This window comes from Diaphorina citri, unplaced genomic scaffold (assembly GCF_000475195.1).
Source record: "Diaphorina citri unplaced genomic scaffold, Diaci psyllid genome assembly version 1.1 scaffold800, whole genome shotgun sequence".
Classification (NCBI taxonomy): Eukaryota; Metazoa; Arthropoda; class Insecta; order Hemiptera; family Psyllidae; genus Diaphorina; species Diaphorina citri.
The window spans coordinates 50,445-68,931 of record NW_007378232.1 but is presented as its reverse complement, the minus strand read 5'-3'; the positions used below and the strand labels follow the sequence as shown (position 1 = coordinate 68,931).

Here is an 18,487-nt window from a genome sequence, read left to right as displayed (position 1 = left end):
CGTTATTATTTCCCTGAACGGATTTCGTCGCGTCTATCCAGATTCTTTTCAAACCCTTTCTCAGTCCCTTTGGCCAATTTCTCTGTACCTTTAGTCAAGTTTGCAGATGGTAGAGTATGAGCTTTCGTGACTCCTTTGCCTTCGTTCTCTTTATCAGACAGTTCGTTGTTTATGGCATCCAGGGAAGCTTTACGCTCCAGATGAGGGTTTTGGACATTAGGGCTGCCGTTATTATTTCCCTGGACGGGATGAGGTGGAGATGACTTCTCCGCCAAGATGAACTGCTGAAGCACATCCATTGTGGATGTGGTAGAATTGTTTGTTTTCATTGTGTTCTTGTTATTGTTATTTTTGTGTTATTATTCACAGTTCACAATAGATAGTTTCATGAGGTTATTATTATTCCGTGTTTAGCAGTTCTTTAGTAATATTTTCTAAACGAGATACTTTCTTAAGTAGCATTAGCATTTAATTCTTTATTAGTTCTTTTAAGTTTCTTAAGTTACCTATTTACTAAGGCAGGGTTCTCCTCACGGAGCTCTTCCACCCAACTCCAAAAAAAAATTGTCCAACTCCAGAAATTATTCGCAATTATTATTGTATTGACTCATTTAAGCAGCACTACTTGGATAAAGAAAGCCCATTTTAAAAGGAGGGAAGACTGTAAGCAAAATAACGTACCGAAAAAGTTCTTCTCGAAAGTTATTTTTTATTAGCTTAGGAGATGTTACTTATGTAAAATTTAAAATTGTAATAAATAAATCAAATCAAATCAAAAAAAAAAAAAAAAATCGAGAAAAGTGATGTTCAAATACTTGAAACTTTAAAACAGTTACGTATTAGAATAGATGGCATTAAAAATGATGAGAATGTGTAGGAATATTCACTGAAGACTCACACCCGTATTTATGAACAAATATAAGGATATCCTTTGCAGTTAGGGTCTCCAGATCAATTTTTTAAAAAGTAGGACATTTGGTTCCAAAAACCCGGACATTCCATCGAAAACCCGGACATTTCCCAAATTTCAAAATGTATAGTTTGCACCAGTGCCCAGGGTGCAGAGAACACTGCATTTGCCTTACTTAAGTTACACACGATCGTTCTTCTTCACATTCCGATGAAAGCAAACATTTTTACTGGTTTTGTTGATGTTTCATGAATACGAATGTCCATAATAAAAAAAAAAAAAAAAAAAAAAAACAAAAACAAAAAAAAAAAACAAAAACAAAACACGAGTCTCGCCAAATGGTCAAAAAGACCTTTAATTTGATATATAGGTCGACCAGGTTTGGATAGGTCCTTCTATGGGGACAGACAGACCGACAGACAGACAGACCGACCGACAGACGACACCGAAGCGAATACAATAGTCCGTCCACTATACCTTTTATTATTAGTAATAATAAAGGAAGGACGGACTAAAAATCAACCAACCGACCAACAATCATCAAGTTGGCTTACCTCGATCAAAACAATACAATATTACAGTCAAAACCCATGCTCCAAACCTAACCTAGGTGACCTGGGTCCCAATGTTATCAGATGATCAATAAATGCAACCTTCGGCATACATTTAGGTTAAATAGAGAGAGAAAATACAGGGTGAACCTACTCCTAATGTCTAGTGTGATTTTGGAGGCCAAAATACGCAGGTTTCCAAAAAAAGGACAAGCATAATATAAAAAAATTTAGACAAATCTGAGGATTGAGGACGGCAGGATTTAAGTCAGGGTTAAATAGAGAGAGAAAATACAGGGTGAACCTACTCCTAATGTCTAGTGTGATTTTGGAGGCCAAAATACGCAGGTTTCCAAAAAAAAGACAAGCATAATATAAAAAAAAAAATAGACAAATCTGAGGATTGAGGACGGCAGGATTTAAGTCAGAAAGCTGACAGGGAATTAAAACCCCATAGAAATTACGGACATTGTAAAAGAAAACTTGAGTTCGAGCGATTTTAATGCCCGAGGCATTTTCTATCACCTAACCCTAAAAATTCAAGCGGAAATCGGCAAGGTGTATATTTTTGGGCCTGTAAGTACTTCACGCGAAGGCCAAGTCAAGATTGCACGATCATGTTGTGCCCCTCCCCTCTAGTCTCTATTATTGACCCATCCATCCCCCCCCCCTCTTCCTTCCTGTCTGTCTGAAGCCCGGTCCACAAGCTATAATATGTCTCCTAACTTGGTCCTCCAATCACGTCTTTCGACAGACGATGGGTGTGAAAACGATAGTTGCGCAATTTCAGACTTGAAATTTGCGCAAATAGCGCGTACACAAGCGATTTCACCTATATAGACTTGAAATGTGCGCAAAAATCGAGTCGACATGCAATACCAGGTTTGGAGACGTGTCGTTCTGTGTGTACGCGACATTTGCGCACAAAATTTCCGATCTATACGACTGAAATTCGGACAGAGGAAGTGACGTATATATCCAACGATCTGTCAGAAGACCAAGGTCAGTCACTCACTATCACAAGTGGATCTGACGGGTACACCTGATCAGATCCGCCTATCAGGTCTACCTGATCTCTAATGAGCACACTATCAAGTAGACCTGACCAGGTGTACCTGGCCCGAGGTTGGAAAAGACCACCCGTCGGCACGTCGTTAGACGGCACGTCAGAGCATCTGTACCGGGCTTAATTGACTCATCCGCGGCCTAGCGCTTACAAGGCAGACGCGCTACCAACTAAGCTAACTAGGGTGGCGAAATCCAAGCAAAAAGAACATAAAATAAACCCAATGTCTTCTGAAGGTAGGTAAGATTCAAGAATAGATAGGTTCGTCTCCCGTCGGGGTGAACTTCATCCTACATAGATAAGGTTCGTTATCAGAACGGTTAACATTTTTATCCTCCTTTTTGATAAGACCTCCGTTTTTAACTTGATTACTCATTCGAACATTTCGACAGGTGAGGGATCAAATTCAACATGGCGGATCCAAAGCGGCGTAGCTCCAAGCTACGCCCCATATTTCACGGGATAGCCAAAATGTTCAAGACATGCGGTAGTTACAAGTGCTGCATATTCTGGCTGGTCCTCAGTATATGGGGAGTGGTACAGCTGGCTGTCATGGCACTTCTGTTCCAGTTTCAATCCGTGGCACTCATAGCGGAATTCTTGGAAGGTGCTCGCAATTTGGACGTTAAGAACTCAGGTACCTACCTGATGCCCGCCACTCACGATCAGACAGTCTGATAGACCGCGGTCAGACAGTCGTAACGTGTTCAGCGGGTAAAGTTTTAGACCTAGATCTATCAGACGACCTGAGACACCTATGTTTTTTCGCCACTCACACGAGATTTTCCCGCCAGTCACGCTCAGTCTGACAGACCGCAGTCCGTAAGACTTTTGGGCTGATTCAGTGATGACGAAAAATAATTCTGCCTTGTAAGCGCTATAACCGCCAATGTGTACTTTATCCTAAACAGATAAGGTTCGTTCTCGGAACAGATGTCTCTCTCCTATCATGTACTCCTTCTCTCTCTCCTATCATGTACTCCTTCTCTCTCTCCTATCATGTACTCCTTCTCTCTTCGATTTCGGGACGATAAGACTTCCGTTGTTACAGTTCTCTCTATCAAACCTCTTGAAAGAAGAAAACAAACAAGCTGGGCCCGTCCCTCCGGGAATTTTTTAGCCCGTAGTTTATTCGATCGTGATTAAAGTCCAACTCCAGAAATTATTCGCAATTATTATTGTACTGACTCATTTAAGCATTACTACTGGGATAAAGAAAGCCCATTTTAAAAGGAGGGAAGACTGTAAGCAAAATAAAATTGTACTGAAAAAGTTCTCGAGAAATAATGTTAAAATACTTAAAACTTTAAAACAGTTACGTATTAGAATAGATGGCATTAAAAATGATAAGAATGTGTAGGAATATTCACTGAAGACTCAGAGTATGTAGGGTAGAAGTACTTGTTGAAGAAGTTACACACAAAACGTAAACAAAACTTCATGCTCTACTGAAAGTATCACAGCAGGAGTAGATCAGAGATACACAGAGTAGTTCAAAGAAACAGAAGTAAAATAGGAATCATTCTAAGAAGCTATTCCACATTCAGAACGAATTCTCATTACTCCTTATTACATAACGCAAGTACACAACAAAAAACCAACAACACATAAAGTAACCGTACATAACATAACGTAACCAACAATGCATACAAACGAAAATCAACAATACAACAACTAACCGTTGTAGGAGTACACAAAGTTAAAGTGGTCAACTAATTGAACGATAATGCAACTACAACTTCACCGAAAAAGATTCCCAGAGGAAAAAAGAAGAATCAAACGAAACTATCTTCACATACGAAAGACCACGTTACGTAATGTCAAACAATAACAGCAAACAAGCAAACCAATCTCACCAACACACAAAAGTACCAATGACATAGCAAGTTTCTCACGTCTCAGAGATGCACATAGAAGAATAAATCACACATGAAACCGTACTAACTGGACAATTCGACAAAAAAACAAAATAGTGTTGTTAAATTTGGTAACTTTATCTATTTTATGAAATCAGGGCATATCTGGCTTATCCTGCTCGAATGAGACTGAAAAGTCAGGGCCTCACGCCTCAAGTATTTTATGTGTTCCTGAATCTTCTTATTTTACTGCGTCTTTAATAGTAATACCGCTCAAGCGGGGTCGACGTTTCTTGTCATTTATCTCTAGATTCTCTAGTCATGTCTGTTTTGTACCACGTTGTCTGTCAACTGTTTTTTAAGAAAAGAGTTTAAGTTTATTTTAAATGTTCACAGGAAAGGATGTAAGTGAAGTTACCATCATTATTACGGATCATCACAGTTACGGTAACTTGTTACCGAGTCTTCGATAATGTATTTAAATTTTAAAATAGAAAGTGATCTGTGATAATGATACAACAGAAGGAGAAGTAAATATCATGAATAAAATGATGTACTAGTATTTCTAATTATCTAAAGCTGCGTCCACACATAGTCGACGGACGGATGAAGACTCATCTTTAGAGATGAGTGATACTGGACCATGACAATCTGGTAATCAATAATCTCAAAACAGTATGACCGGACTGGTCCGTCTCAGCCATGTCCTATTGTCCTAATCACCGAAAAATCCAATACTCTACTGTCCTAACTAAGAATCCAAGGTTTTTAGGTCTTCAATGACCTTGTCTACGTAATAGTCTCAGCCGAATAATTCAAGAAGAAAAAACTTCTTAAAAATGATAGTAAAAAAACTTCTTAAACCCGGATGCTAGAAGTAGACATCAAGACAACAGACGATACCTCGGTATCTAATATCTTAGGTAACTTAAAGAAAAAATCTTTAGTCACAGCCAACTAACCAATATCTAGGATTCTAGACACTCTGTTCTTGCCGACCCAAGTATTTCAGGTGTCCTTGTTTGTGGTTTATCAGAGTTTCACTGGTTTGGTAACGTGCTTTAGCAGAGTTCTGTGTTACACTGTTTTTCAGTTGGAAAACATCATTGACTGAAACTTTCTACAACTGCTTTGATGTAAAGCACTACGTGACGGATGACTTTCTGGAACCCTACTGAATACAGTCGAACCTGTCTAAGTGGGAACCCAAGGGACCGGCGAATTTTTCCCAGTTAACCAGGTTTCCCACTTAGACGAGTCCCACTTGTCTAAATGGGAATCCAAGGGACCGGCAAATTTTTCCCAGTTAACCAGGTTTCCCACTTGGACGAGTCCCACTTGTCTAAGTGGGAACCCAAGGGAACAAGAACACCAGAAAGTAACCCGTTGAAAAATTTGCAATGGAAGTACGAGTGCACATGGAAACTTTTCGTCCACTAGGGGAATCGATGGATGTAGGAGAAAGAGATGGATGGGATATGTGTTAAGAGATGATGAATGTTTGATCAAGAGTGTTTGGGAAGGAGAATTAAGAGGAACGAGAAGAAGCTGAGATGGAAAGACCAGATCAAGAGAGACATGGAGAAAATCAATATCACGGAAGAAGCAGAAGACAGAACTGAACAGTTAGGTATGCAAGGCAAAATTGGTGAGTCTTCTAGGCTTCAAATGGCCCTGGGATGGTAAGTAATGGGAATTGTCCCTTCTTCATAGCACGTCAGTTACCACTGGGCTAACCGTGCTCCCAACACAACACACTGTCTTGTCTAGTGCGTTCGGATTATGTAAGTTCCCATTCATATCTGTGTTGACTATCTCATTTAGACCATCACCATAACCATATCCTTTCGGCTAACTTTATTCTCTACAAATAATAATACAGTCAAATCTGTATAAGTGGGACCCGTCTAAGTGGGAAACCTGAATGAACGGGGGGAAAAAATCGTGGCCCCTTCATCTATGATTGTATTTGGGAAACCTGTATAGGTGGGAAACATTTGACAGTCCATTGGATTTCCAATTCGACAGGTTCGACTTACAAACATATAAATTTTTCAGAATAGAATGGAATATTCTTTGTTTATCCTGCTGGAATAGGACTAACAAGTCCCTTTACCCAAGCAGTCTAAAGGCACAATTTCGTCTAGAAAATTTATAGCTATTTCATAAGACCGAATATTATGAGTTGTTTATGCGTTCAATAGAAAAAAAAAATGCCGATTACACTTTTATACATTCTCTTTGCTAGGCTCTCTTCGAACTTAAAACTCTTTCACATATAGTGTAATGTATTTCGACTCTTTCTCTTATTATTCTCATGTACCTATAACAATCTTTCTCTCGAATCTTATGTTTGTAGAATCTTTCTCTTCACAGACATCTTTCCATCACAAAGATAGAGTCTAAATAGACTCCTAACTGCTAAAGATAGACGCGTACAGTGGACTGTGACTTATGAACTTATGACTGTTTTTCATTCTCTTATTAGTTTCTTCCTTTTCTCCATCTTCTGATTTCTCTTTTCCCACAGTCCGTCTTTTTTCATACTTTGTCCCCTTATTTCATTCCGTTTTTCTTGTCCACCTTCTTCTCATCCTTCTCTTCGTCTCTTTCTCTCTCTTTCATTTATTGTCCTCTCTTCCTTCATTCTTTCTTTCTCTTCCATTTCTTGTCTTCTCTCTGTTGGTCTCCATCCTCTCTTCAATTTCTAATTCCTTTCTTCCTCTCCATTCTCTCTTCCGTTCCTTGTCTCCCATCCTCTTCCATTTTCTTATGTTCATTTCCGTTCTCTCTTCTATTCCTTGTCCTCTCTCCCTCCCTTCTATTCCATTTCTAATCCTCTCTTCCTCACATTTTTCTCTCCCCTTTCTTCTCCTCCTTCTCTTCCTCCCCATCATCTTCTCTCTTCCATTTCTTGTCCTCTCTCTGTTCCTCCCCACTCTCTCTTTCATTTGTTGTCCTCTAGTTCTTCCTACCAATCTTCTTTCTTCCATTTCTTATCCTTTCTTCCTCTCCATTCTCTCTTCCCTTCCTTGTCTCCCATCCTCACTCTCCCATTTCTTGTCTATTCCTCCCTTCTCTATTCCATATGTAATCCTCTCTCCCTCCACTTTTCTCTCCCATTTCTCGTCCTCTGTATCTCCATCCTCTCTTTCATTTATCCTCTCTTCCCCTCCATTCTCTCTCCCATTTCTTGTCCCCTTTCTCTTCCAATTCCTTATCGTGTTCATTTCCGTTCATTTCATTTGCAAGGCCATCACCCACTTTTATCACCGTCATAACTTCTTCGTTTTTTAATGCTCGTGTCTACTTTTATTTTACTGTCCCAGTTTCCCCAGTCTGTCAGTCTCCTCGGCTACTATTCTAATAGCTACAGGGTGTTACATACTACAAGGTAAATTATAGTTACAGGGTGTAAGCTAAAGATACTGCATCGGGTTAATCGGTAAGTAATAATGCATCAGGTTAAGTACCATCCCAGAATCAAAGAGAGAAGGAGGACTGGATAGAAGAAAGCCAACCGTTCCAAGAATGAATGTTATCTTTTTGGGACAAAATCCGCCCCGGATGGAAATCGACACAAGCGATTTCACCTATATAGACTTGAAATGTGCGCAAAAATCGAGTCGACATGCAATACCAGGTTTGGAGACGTGTCGTTCTGTGCGTACGCGACATTTGCGCAAAAATTTCCGATCTATACGACTGAAATTCGGACAGACGAAGTGACGTATATACCCAACGATCTGTCAGAAGACCAAGGTCAGTCACTCACTATCACAAGTAGATCTGACAGGTACACCTGATCAGATCCGCCTGTCAGGTCTACCTGATATCTAATGAGCACACACAGTATCAGGTAGACCTGACAAGTACGGCTGAAAAGGTCCGCCTGTCAGGTCTACCTGATATCTAATGAGCACACACACTATCAAGTAGACCTGACAAGTACAGCTGAAATGGTCTACCTGATACCTGATGAGCACACACACTATCAGGTAGACCTGACCAGGTGTACCTGGCCCAAGGTTAGAAAAGACCATTTGTTGAAAGACCAGGAAAGAGAGCCCAATTGGAAGACATGTCGGAGCATCTGTACCGGGCTTGATTGACTCATGACTACAATTGATGTACCTATAGCTATACCCCAGACAATTTCATTCAAACGATCCTAATAATTGATCGAGCTCAATCGTTATTGGCTGACGTGTGAAGCTGGGTCAAACCAATCAATCCCACGACCTTATTCAATTGACTCATGACTATAATTTATGTACCTATAGCTATACCCCAGACAATTTCATTCAAACGATCCTAATAATTGATCGAGCTCAATTGTTATTGGCTGACGTGTGAAGCTGGGTCAAACCAATCAATCCCACGACCTTATTCGAGGCATCAGGGACTGGAGGAAGCGAATAGGTCCGTCGGAACAAGAAGGGGTTAAGAAGGGACTTTTATAGCTACAAGTGAAGGAAAGTCAGTGCAATAGTCCTCAACAAAAATGGACGCGGCACACAACACAAGGGATCACAACTTTTTAGAATGAGTTGAACCCTAGTTGTGGAAAGATGTTTCAATATACATACTTCCAACGACCAATACCTTCAGGATAACCTTATCTTTGGGAAAGTCTTTTTCTGTGATAAAACTTTCAAGGGACTACTAAGTCTGTCTGAGAACTCGGCTGTTCTGGCTAAAAGAACCCAAAATATGTCACAAAGTTTGGCCTAATCGCCCAAATCTTTCAGGAAGACTATTGATGTCGCCCCTAATTGTCAGGGGCTTTTTTAGGAGTCCCTTATTCCAAGGACCATCAACTAAGGCCCGAAAATAGGAAGCCCTGTTTTCAAGGCTCTCCCAAACGCGACCCTGATTCGATTGACCCGGAATGATTTCATTGTCAGAGAATTCACTGGTGCGAATCAGTTTCAAAACATACTGAATCAGTCCAAAACACATTGGATCATTTTTTATCTACCTCAATAAAATTGATCATTTTTTTATCTACCTCATTTCATCAAGGATGGGTGATTGATTGGAATCTAAATAAATTTCGACATTCGACCGTCATTGGTCTGTTATTGTCGGCGGCCATAACACGTGGAATGTGCCAGTTCCCAGTGGATCACTGAAGTTAAGGAACGGTGACCGTGGTTAGTATCTGGATGGATTTTGCCGGGGCCCACTGAGGGTGGGTAAGATTAAAGTAAGGAGGCACGTAGACGACTTTTAGGTGTTTTCCCCTTTGGAATTCACTTTATTGGCCTACAAAATTTACCTCGAATTTTACATCAGAGTTCAGAAAAAAAATCCGAATTAAAAAAGAAAAATATTGAGGGAAAATTCTTTTTAAATTAATCTCTTTAAAATCAAGTCATCAACATAACTTTAAAAAGAGAAGAAGATCGAGTACAAGGACTTTTAGCCAAAAGGTTCATAATGATGAAAATGTCATCACATTAAATAAAATCAATGACACAAACAGAGCACAGCAACGAACCAAGCAAAAAGAAAGTGCACACCAAAATATGTAAACCATTAAAAAAAAGGATGGGGGAAAAAAATAATAAAACATAACATTTCCAAATAAATTGGAAAAATAGGTCAAAGAAAAGAAAACACAACAAAATCACTCCCAATGTTTACCAAAATACACTTCATGTTGATAAAGAAGACAAAATCCAACATACAAAACCATTAAAAAAGATGTAAGAAAACACTTCTAAAAGAGTGGGAAAAAGATTTAAAAAGTAAAGATTTATTAGATAAAGCTAAATGAAAAAATAAAGATACCACAAGAAAATCACTCGCGAACCGCGACTCCTGATGTGCACCAAAGAAGAACTCAAACAAGACTAGCATCTAGCATACTGCATACAAGCATACTAGCCTCCTAGCCTGTGAATATCGTAATCACTGTGATCACTCAAACTCTAAACGGACTGAAAGAGTACCACCTACTCCAAACAGTACAGAAGAGTGTTGCCCAAGGAACCTACATAGTCCAACGAAGGGATCGAGTTTGAAGTTTTAACTCGACGGTTTCGCGCTCATTTAGTTTGGTTTGTCTGTAAATGTAGGCTCGAAACCACTGTAACGATGGTCTAAAACGGACTGAAAGAGTACCACCTACTCAAACAGTACACAAGAGTGTTGCCCAAGGAACCTACAGAGTCGAGCGAAGGAAGCAAGTTCTCGAGTTTTAACTCGACGGTTTTGCGTTTGAAACAAACTCCTGTGAATATCGTAATCACTGTGATCACTCAAACTCTAAACGGACTGAAAGAGTACCACCTACTCCAAACAGTACAGAAGAGTGTTGACCAAGGAACCTACATAGTTCAACGAAGGAATCGAGTTTGAAGTTTTAACTCGACGGTTTTCCACTTTTAGTTTGGTTTGTCTGTAAATGAAGGCTCGAAACAAGTGTAACCTGTGTAACAATCATCTAAAACGGACTGAAAGAGTACCACCTACTCAAACAGTACACAAGAGTGTTGCCTACATAGTCGAGCGAAGGAAGCAAGTTCTCGAGTTTTAACTCGACGGTTTTGCGTTTGAAACAAACTGTAAAAAATATGAGTGTTTCATCTCCTTTTTACTTTCCTTATTTACAGTTGAACCTGTCTAAGTGGGAACCCAAGGGACCGGCAAATTTTTCCCAGTTATCCAGGTTTCCCACTTGGACGAGTCCCACTTGTCTAAGTGGGAACCCAAGGGACCGGCAAATTTTTCCCACTTATCCAGGTTTCACACTAAGACAAGTCCCACTTAGACAGGTTCGACTTCGACTGTACTATAATTTGAGGAAAGAATGGACTAGACAAGCAGGATACCTAAATGATGCTCGATGAAGGCCCATTCATTTTCACTTGAGTTGAAAAACATCTTGGCACAACCAAGCCAACCATCTGATTGGTGGATGAGCTTCCCAGAACGAAGTTAGAAAAGCTCTACCACCATACACAAAAAGCCCATTTAGAGGCTTAGATGTAGGGGCAAACAGCCCCAAAAGATGGGTTTACCTTAAGCAAATCAAGGATTTCAAACTTTTGAAAATTTTCTTTTCCCAAACCAATGAGGTAAATGTTATAGGCATAACGCCATTTAGGTACGTATTATCTGGATCATGTACATTCTTACGAACACTGCATATTATAATAAATTTATGCATTATGGAAATATTGCATTTTATATGCATCAGGAATATTTCATTTTATATGCATCAGTAATATTGCATACAATATACATTATGAGGAATATTGCATATTGCACAAACCACAACAATTACGTCAGGAAACTAGTTGACATTTGACAAAACCACTAACTCTATATATATCCACTAAATGCGGAGAGAGAGAGACCTATAATGTCAGCACTGTCAGCGTCACTCCTCTTATTTAGGTTAGGTCAGAGGACAATTACCACTATGTAGAGGAAATAGACAGGGTGTCTATATTAGTTGGGTACCGACTTCATGTTCTTTCTGGCTGTTTTTTCCTCCAGCAAACTCTATCCTCTATTGTAGGTCTGTGTCGCAGCATGCCCACCTCGTAGTGTCCCTCATCACCTCATCAGATGGGCGAGAAGAGACACAATACTTCCCATTTAGGTGCTGGGTTAACACAAGAACACCAGAAAGTAACCCGTTGAAAAATTTGCAATGGAAGTACGAGTGCACATGGAAACTTTTCGTCCACTAGGGGAATCGATAGATGGAGAAAGAGATGGATGGGATATGTGTTAAGAGATGATGAAAGTTTGATCAAGAGTGTTTGGGAAGGAGAATTGAGAGGAACGAGAAGATAATTAAAAAAGAAAAATATTGAGGGAAAATTCTTTTTAAATTAATCTCTTTAAAATCAAGTCATCAACATAACTTTAAAAAGAGAAGAAGATCGAGTACAAGGACTTTTAGCCAAAAGGTTCATAATGATGAAAATGTCATCACATTAAATAAAATCAATGACACAAACAGAGCACAGCAACGAACCAAGCAAAAAGAAAGTGCACACCAAAATATGTAAACCATTAAAAAAAAGGATGGGGGAAAAAAATAATAAAACATAACATTTCCAAATAAATTGGAAAAATAGGTCAAAGAAAAGAAAACACAACAAAATCACTCCCAATGTTTACCAAAATACACTTCATGTTGATAAAGAAGACAAAATCCAACATACAAAACCACTAAAAAAAGATGTAAGAAAACACTTCTAAAAGAGTAGGAAAAAGATTTAAAAAATAAAGATTTATTAGATAAAGCTAAATGAAAAAATAAAGATACCACAAGAAAATCACTCGCGAACCGCGACTCCTGATGTGCACCAAAGAAGAACTCAAACAAGACTAGCATGTTTTTCAATGACATGACGTCACCGAGATAACAAACAGGCGAAAAAAACACTTGTGATCCCAATATTCCCAATGAATAAAAAATCAACTGTTGCAAAAATAATAATAATAGTGCTTATTTACATCTACAAACAATGGGCTTCCACCCAGAGCTACTCATGCCATCCTCGAAATTTGGTAAAAGCAAAGCTCGAACTTTGAAGAAATTTGGTAACTACATACAAAGCTCGTCAAGCCAGCCTAGCTCGAAGGGTAGCGCATCTGCCTTGTAAGCGCTAGGTCGCGATTCCCGTCCAGGGCGTATTTTGTCCTAAACAGATAAGGTTCGCTTTCGGAACAGCTGGCTTTCTCCTAGCCTGTCTTCCTTCTCTCTTCGCTTTCGGGACGATAAAACCTTAGCAGTTACAGAACCTAGTAAAAACCGTGTAACCCATGGAAATTGACAACACTGTAGACAAATTACTACTTACTTATTGGCAACGTGGTTTTAGCTCTCAACGCAAACCGTCATGGTTGGGGCGACCACAAAACCTATCAAATAAAATGGTAGGACGCGCGATTCACGATATTCGATATGAAATTGGCAAGTTCTACTCAGGGTCGTTCATTAACTGGTAACAAGCAAATGAGAAAGCCCTCTTCGTTGCTAGGCACTGTAGGAGGTACCAAATATGATGAGAAAGAAGAGGACTCGGAAGGTAAGTAAGAAAGTAAGTACTGCTTAACCGGGCCGAGGGGTAAAACTCCAACAAAGGGCAAGGGCCGTTCCTCAACGGAGCAATTGGAACACTGACCATAGCCCCGAACATAAGTAGTTCTGACTTCTGACCCTCGCAGAAAATGAAGAAAGGGAATACAACAGTTAGACATTGAACTGAATATTTTGTCTGCGGGGGTCGCTGGTTTTGTGTACATTTTTCATATATTACTCTAACCTCAAATTTTCAAAGGGTATCTAAAAAAAGCAGCAGGTTTCAGACTCCGTTCTAACCTCAAATTTTCAAAGGGTTTCTTAAAAAGCAGGAAGTTCCAGGCTCCGATATGGAAATTCTGATGTGAGGGTCAATGGTTCCCCGTTGTGGCCGCGCACTAAGGGCGGAAAACCTCAAATTTTCAAAGGGTATCTAAAAAAGCAGGAGGTTCCAGGCTCCGTTCTAACCTCAAATTTTCAAAGGGTATCTAAAAAAGCAGCAGGTTTCAGACTCCGTTCTAACCTCAAATTTTCAAAGGGTATCTTAAAAAGCAGGAGGTTCCAGGCTCCGTTCTAACCTCAAATTTTCAAAGGGTATCTAAAAAAGCAGGAGGTTTCAGACTCCGATATGGAAATTCTGGTGCGAAGTTCAATGGTCCCCCGTTGTGGACGCGCACTAAAGGCGGAAAACTGCTGGTCCCGGGCCTTTTTTGAGAAACCCGGGCCGGAGGCAAATCGAACTGGATAAAGGCCCTCTGGGGCAATTGCACCGGATATAGCCCCCCTGGCGCATAAACCTGAGATCGGCCCTGACTTTTACTAATACTAAACTTTGCCTTGGTTGAATGCACATGAGGTCCCGTTCTCTCTCTGTATCGACCATTCTACTTTCAAATAATGTGTACTTTCATTGAGATTTTGAGATTTTTTTTGTCAACGAATGTAAAACTCGCTTTTACCTTTCTCTCAACCGGTGTCAAGTAGTCATGTTCGTGTGGTATTGTTTTTATTTAAATGATTTTTCTATTATTCTATTATGGGACTGGTTGCTCCTCTCCCGAGAGAGTATGCAATTTGGTAAAACTCGCTTTTACCTTTCTCTCAACCGGTGTCAAGTAGTCATGTTCGTGTGGTATTGTTTTTATTTAAATGATTTTTCTATTATGGGACTGGTTGCTCCTCTCCCGAGAGAGTATGCAATTTACACTGCCACCTCTGTAGATCTATTGTGACCAGTATTTTTTCCCCTGCCTGAGCTGCTATCCCCCTACACTGCGACCTCTGTAGATCTATTGTGACCAGTATTTTTTCCCCTGCCCAAGCTGCTATACCCTGGCCTTGATGGAACCTAGAAGTAACCTCACTGGTGTATATATCAACCTCTTCAGTTTCTCTAAAATTCACCTGCAAAACCTCTAAAGAGTCCGCACACTCAGGTTTATTCCAGATAAAAGCTGTGAGTCCATATACTTTGCAATTAACACTGCGACCTCTGTAGATCTATTGTGACCAGTATTTTTTCCCCTGCCTGAGCTGCTATCCCCCGGCCTTGATGGAACCCTCACTGGTATATATCAACCTCTTCGGTTTCTCTAAAATTCACCTGCAGCACCTCTAAAGAGTCCGCACACTCAGGTTTATTCCAGATAAAAGCTGTGAGTCCATATACTATCCCATTAAGAGGATACCAGGTTACCAGGAGGTGCCATCAAGGTCAGAGAGCTAGCTCAAGGCCCCCGAATCGTAGGGGTCTGATGAGGGATATTCAGGTACATAATTATGTCATTGTGCCCTTCGATTCTCACCCGAGGCGACCTTTATCCTAAACAAGATTCGTTCTCGATACCAGGAGGTGCCATCAAGGTCAGAGAGCTAGCTCAAGGCCCCCGAATCGTAGGGGTCTGATGAGGGATATTCAGGTACATAATTATTTCATTGTGCCCTTCGATTCTCACCCGAGGCGACCTTTATCCTAAACAAGATTCGTTCTCGGAACAGCTGGCTTTCTCCTATCCTGTCTTCGTTCTTTTTTCGCTTTCGAGACGATAAGACCTCAGTTGATAGTTGATAGAGTTCCCTCTATCAAAAGTCTTTAAAAAGGCATCTTTTCTTTATTCTGCCATTACCATTCGGCGAAAGCTAAAGCCGCTAAAAAATAAAAAAAAAACAAAGGCGGCATTAAAAAATGTAAACAAATGAGGCTTGAAAAATGTAACCAAAAGCCGCTTTACTTACAATACTGAACGGTGAAAATGTAAACAAACAGGAGAATCAAATAGTAAACGTGTTCGTACAGCAGCCAATAGTCGACGTCCATGTATCACAGGAAATTGTAACAAACCCATTCACTATAGTCACCAAAAGTTCATATCGAAACTCTCATAATATTGTAAACAAGAACTGTCGAAATTTAATCAACAAAAATCGAATGATTTTCAGTTCGTGAGTTACGAAATGCAAACAAATATTTATCTTTTTTATGTGTTCAATGGCTTTAGGTACTGTTTTTGGTTGTTTTATTTACCATGAACAATTGTATACTTATCTTAACATATACTTGTACAATTGTACATACATATCACATGTATGTAGGTGTGTATTTTGGCAGGAGAATCAAATAGTAAACGTGTTCGTACAGCAGCCAATAGTCGACGTCCATGTATCACAGGAAATTGTAACAAAGCCATTCACTATGGTTACCAAAAGTTCATATCGAAACTCTCATAATTGTAAACAAGAACTGCCGAAATTTAATCAACAAAAATCGAATGATTTTCAGTTCGTGAGTTACGAAATGCAAACAAATATTTATCTTTTTTATGTGTTCAATGGCTTTAGGTACTGTTTTTGGTTGTTTTATTTACTATGAACAATTGTATACTTATCTTAACATATACTTGTACAATTGTACATACATATCACATGTAGGTATGTAGGTGTGTATATTGGTTTTATTTATTTTTATCACTGCTTATCAGTGATCAGTTTCTTATCAGTTCATGTTTACCACGTACGTAATAACAATCATGTTTTCGTAATCAATGCTAATTTTAAGCACGGGAAAAAATACTGGTCACAATAGATCTACAGAGGTCGCAGTGTTAATTGCATCCTCTCTTGGGAGAGGAGCAACCAGTCCCATAATAAATAAAAAAAAATAAATAAATATTCTGCCATTTCTAAACACCAAAAGATTTTTACCACGCTCACTTGTCAGAAATTTAATAGTTGACATGATGATGTCCAAAACCAAACTAATAGGTAATTAAACATGAAATGTCCAAATCATTGTTTATCACACATTCTCCTCTTTTTATCTTCAAGTATCGGGGGAATTTACATAGTACATATTTCGGGGGAGTTCACCATTTGAGACTCAGGTAGTCGATTTCATTTTCGGGGGAATTTACATCCGGAAATGAGGACCCTTGAAAAAATCGGGGGAATTTACATACAGCCTAGCAGTTACAGAACCTAGTAAAAACTGTGTAACCCATAGGAAATTGACAACACTGTAGACAATTTACTACTTACTTATTGGCAACGTGGTTTCAGCTCTCAACGCAAACCGTAATGGTTGGGGCGACCACAAAACCTATCAAATAAAATGGTACGACGCGCGATTCACGATATTCGATATGAAATTGGCAAGTTCTACTCAGGGTCGTTCACAGCTTAACTGGTAACAAGCAAATGAGAAAGCCCTCTTCGTTGCTAGGCACTGTAGGAGGTAGGTACCAAACATGATGAGAAAGAAGAGGACTCGGAAAGTAAGTAAGAAAGTAAGTACTGCTTAACCGGGCCGAGGGGTAAAACTCCAACAAAGGGCAAGGGCCGTTCCTCAACGGAGCAATTGGAACACTGACCATAGCCCCGAACATAAGTAGTTCTGACCCTCGCAGAAAATGAAGAAAGGGAATACCACAGTTAGACATTGAGCTGAATATTTTGTCTGCGGGGGTCGCATCTATTGTGACCAGTATTTTTTCCCCTGCCCAAGCTGCTATACCCTGGCCTTGATGGAACCTAGAAGTAACCTCACTGGTGTATATATCAACCTCTTCAGTTTCTCTAAAATTCACCTGCAAAACCTCTAAAGAGTCCGCACACTCAGGTTTATTCCAGATAAAAGCTGTGAGTCCATATACTTTCCCATTAAGAGGATACCAGGTTACCAGGAGGTGCCATCAAGGTCAGAGAGCTAGCTCAAGGCCCCCGAATCGTAGGGGTCTGATGAGGGATATTCAGGTACATAATTATTTCATTGTGCCCTTCGATTCTCACCCGAGGCGACCTTTATCCTAAACAAGATTCGTTCTCGGAACAGCTGGCTTTCTCCTATCCTGTCTTCGTTCTTTTTTCGCTTTCGAGACGATAAGACCTCAGTTGATAGTTGATAGAGTTCCCTCTATCAAAAGTCTTTAAAAAGGCATCTTTTCTTTATTCTGCCATTACCATTCGGCGAAAGCTAAAGCCGCTAAAAAATAAAAAAAAAACAAAGGCGGCATTAAAAAATGTAAACAAATAAGGCTTGAAAAATGTAACCAAAAGCCGCTTCACTTACAATACTGAACGGTGAAAATGTAAACAAACAGGAGAATCAAATAGTAAACGTGTTCGTACAGCAGCCAATAGTCGACGTCCATGTATCACAGGAAATTGTAACAAACCCATTCACTATAGTCACCAAAAGTTCATATCGAAACTCTCATAATATTGTAAACAAGAACTGTCGAAATTTAATCAACAAAAATCGAATGATTTTCAGTTCGTGAGTTACGAAATGCAAACAAATATTTATCTTTTTTATGTGTTCAATGGCTTTAGGTACTGTTTTTGGTTGTTTTATTTACCATGAACAATTGTATACTTATCTTAACATATACTTGTACAATTGTACATACATATCACATGTATGTAGGTGTGTATTTTGGTTTTATTTATTTTTATCACTGCTTATCAGTGATCAGTTTCTTATCAGTTCATGTTTACCACGTACGTAATAGCAATCATGTTTTCGTAATCAATGCTAATTTTAAGCACAGAAGTTCTTTG

General features: G+C 39.5%; 1 protein-coding gene across 1 annotated transcript in view; it reads right to left on the bottom strand.

Moving 5' to 3' along the window:
- The window catches only part of LOC103512164 (actin-binding LIM protein 1), a 73,895-nt gene extending 58,081 nt beyond the window's left edge, over nucleotides 1-15,814 (bottom strand). Inside the window, 1 exon segment of the mRNA XM_026825725.1 lies at nucleotides 15,668-15,814. Within this exon segment, the coding sequence (XP_026681526.1) occupies nucleotides 15,668-15,749 (82 nt within the window). The 5' untranslated portion in view covers nucleotides 15,750-15,814.
- Between the last annotated feature and the right edge of the window lie 2,673 nt (nucleotides 15,815-18,487).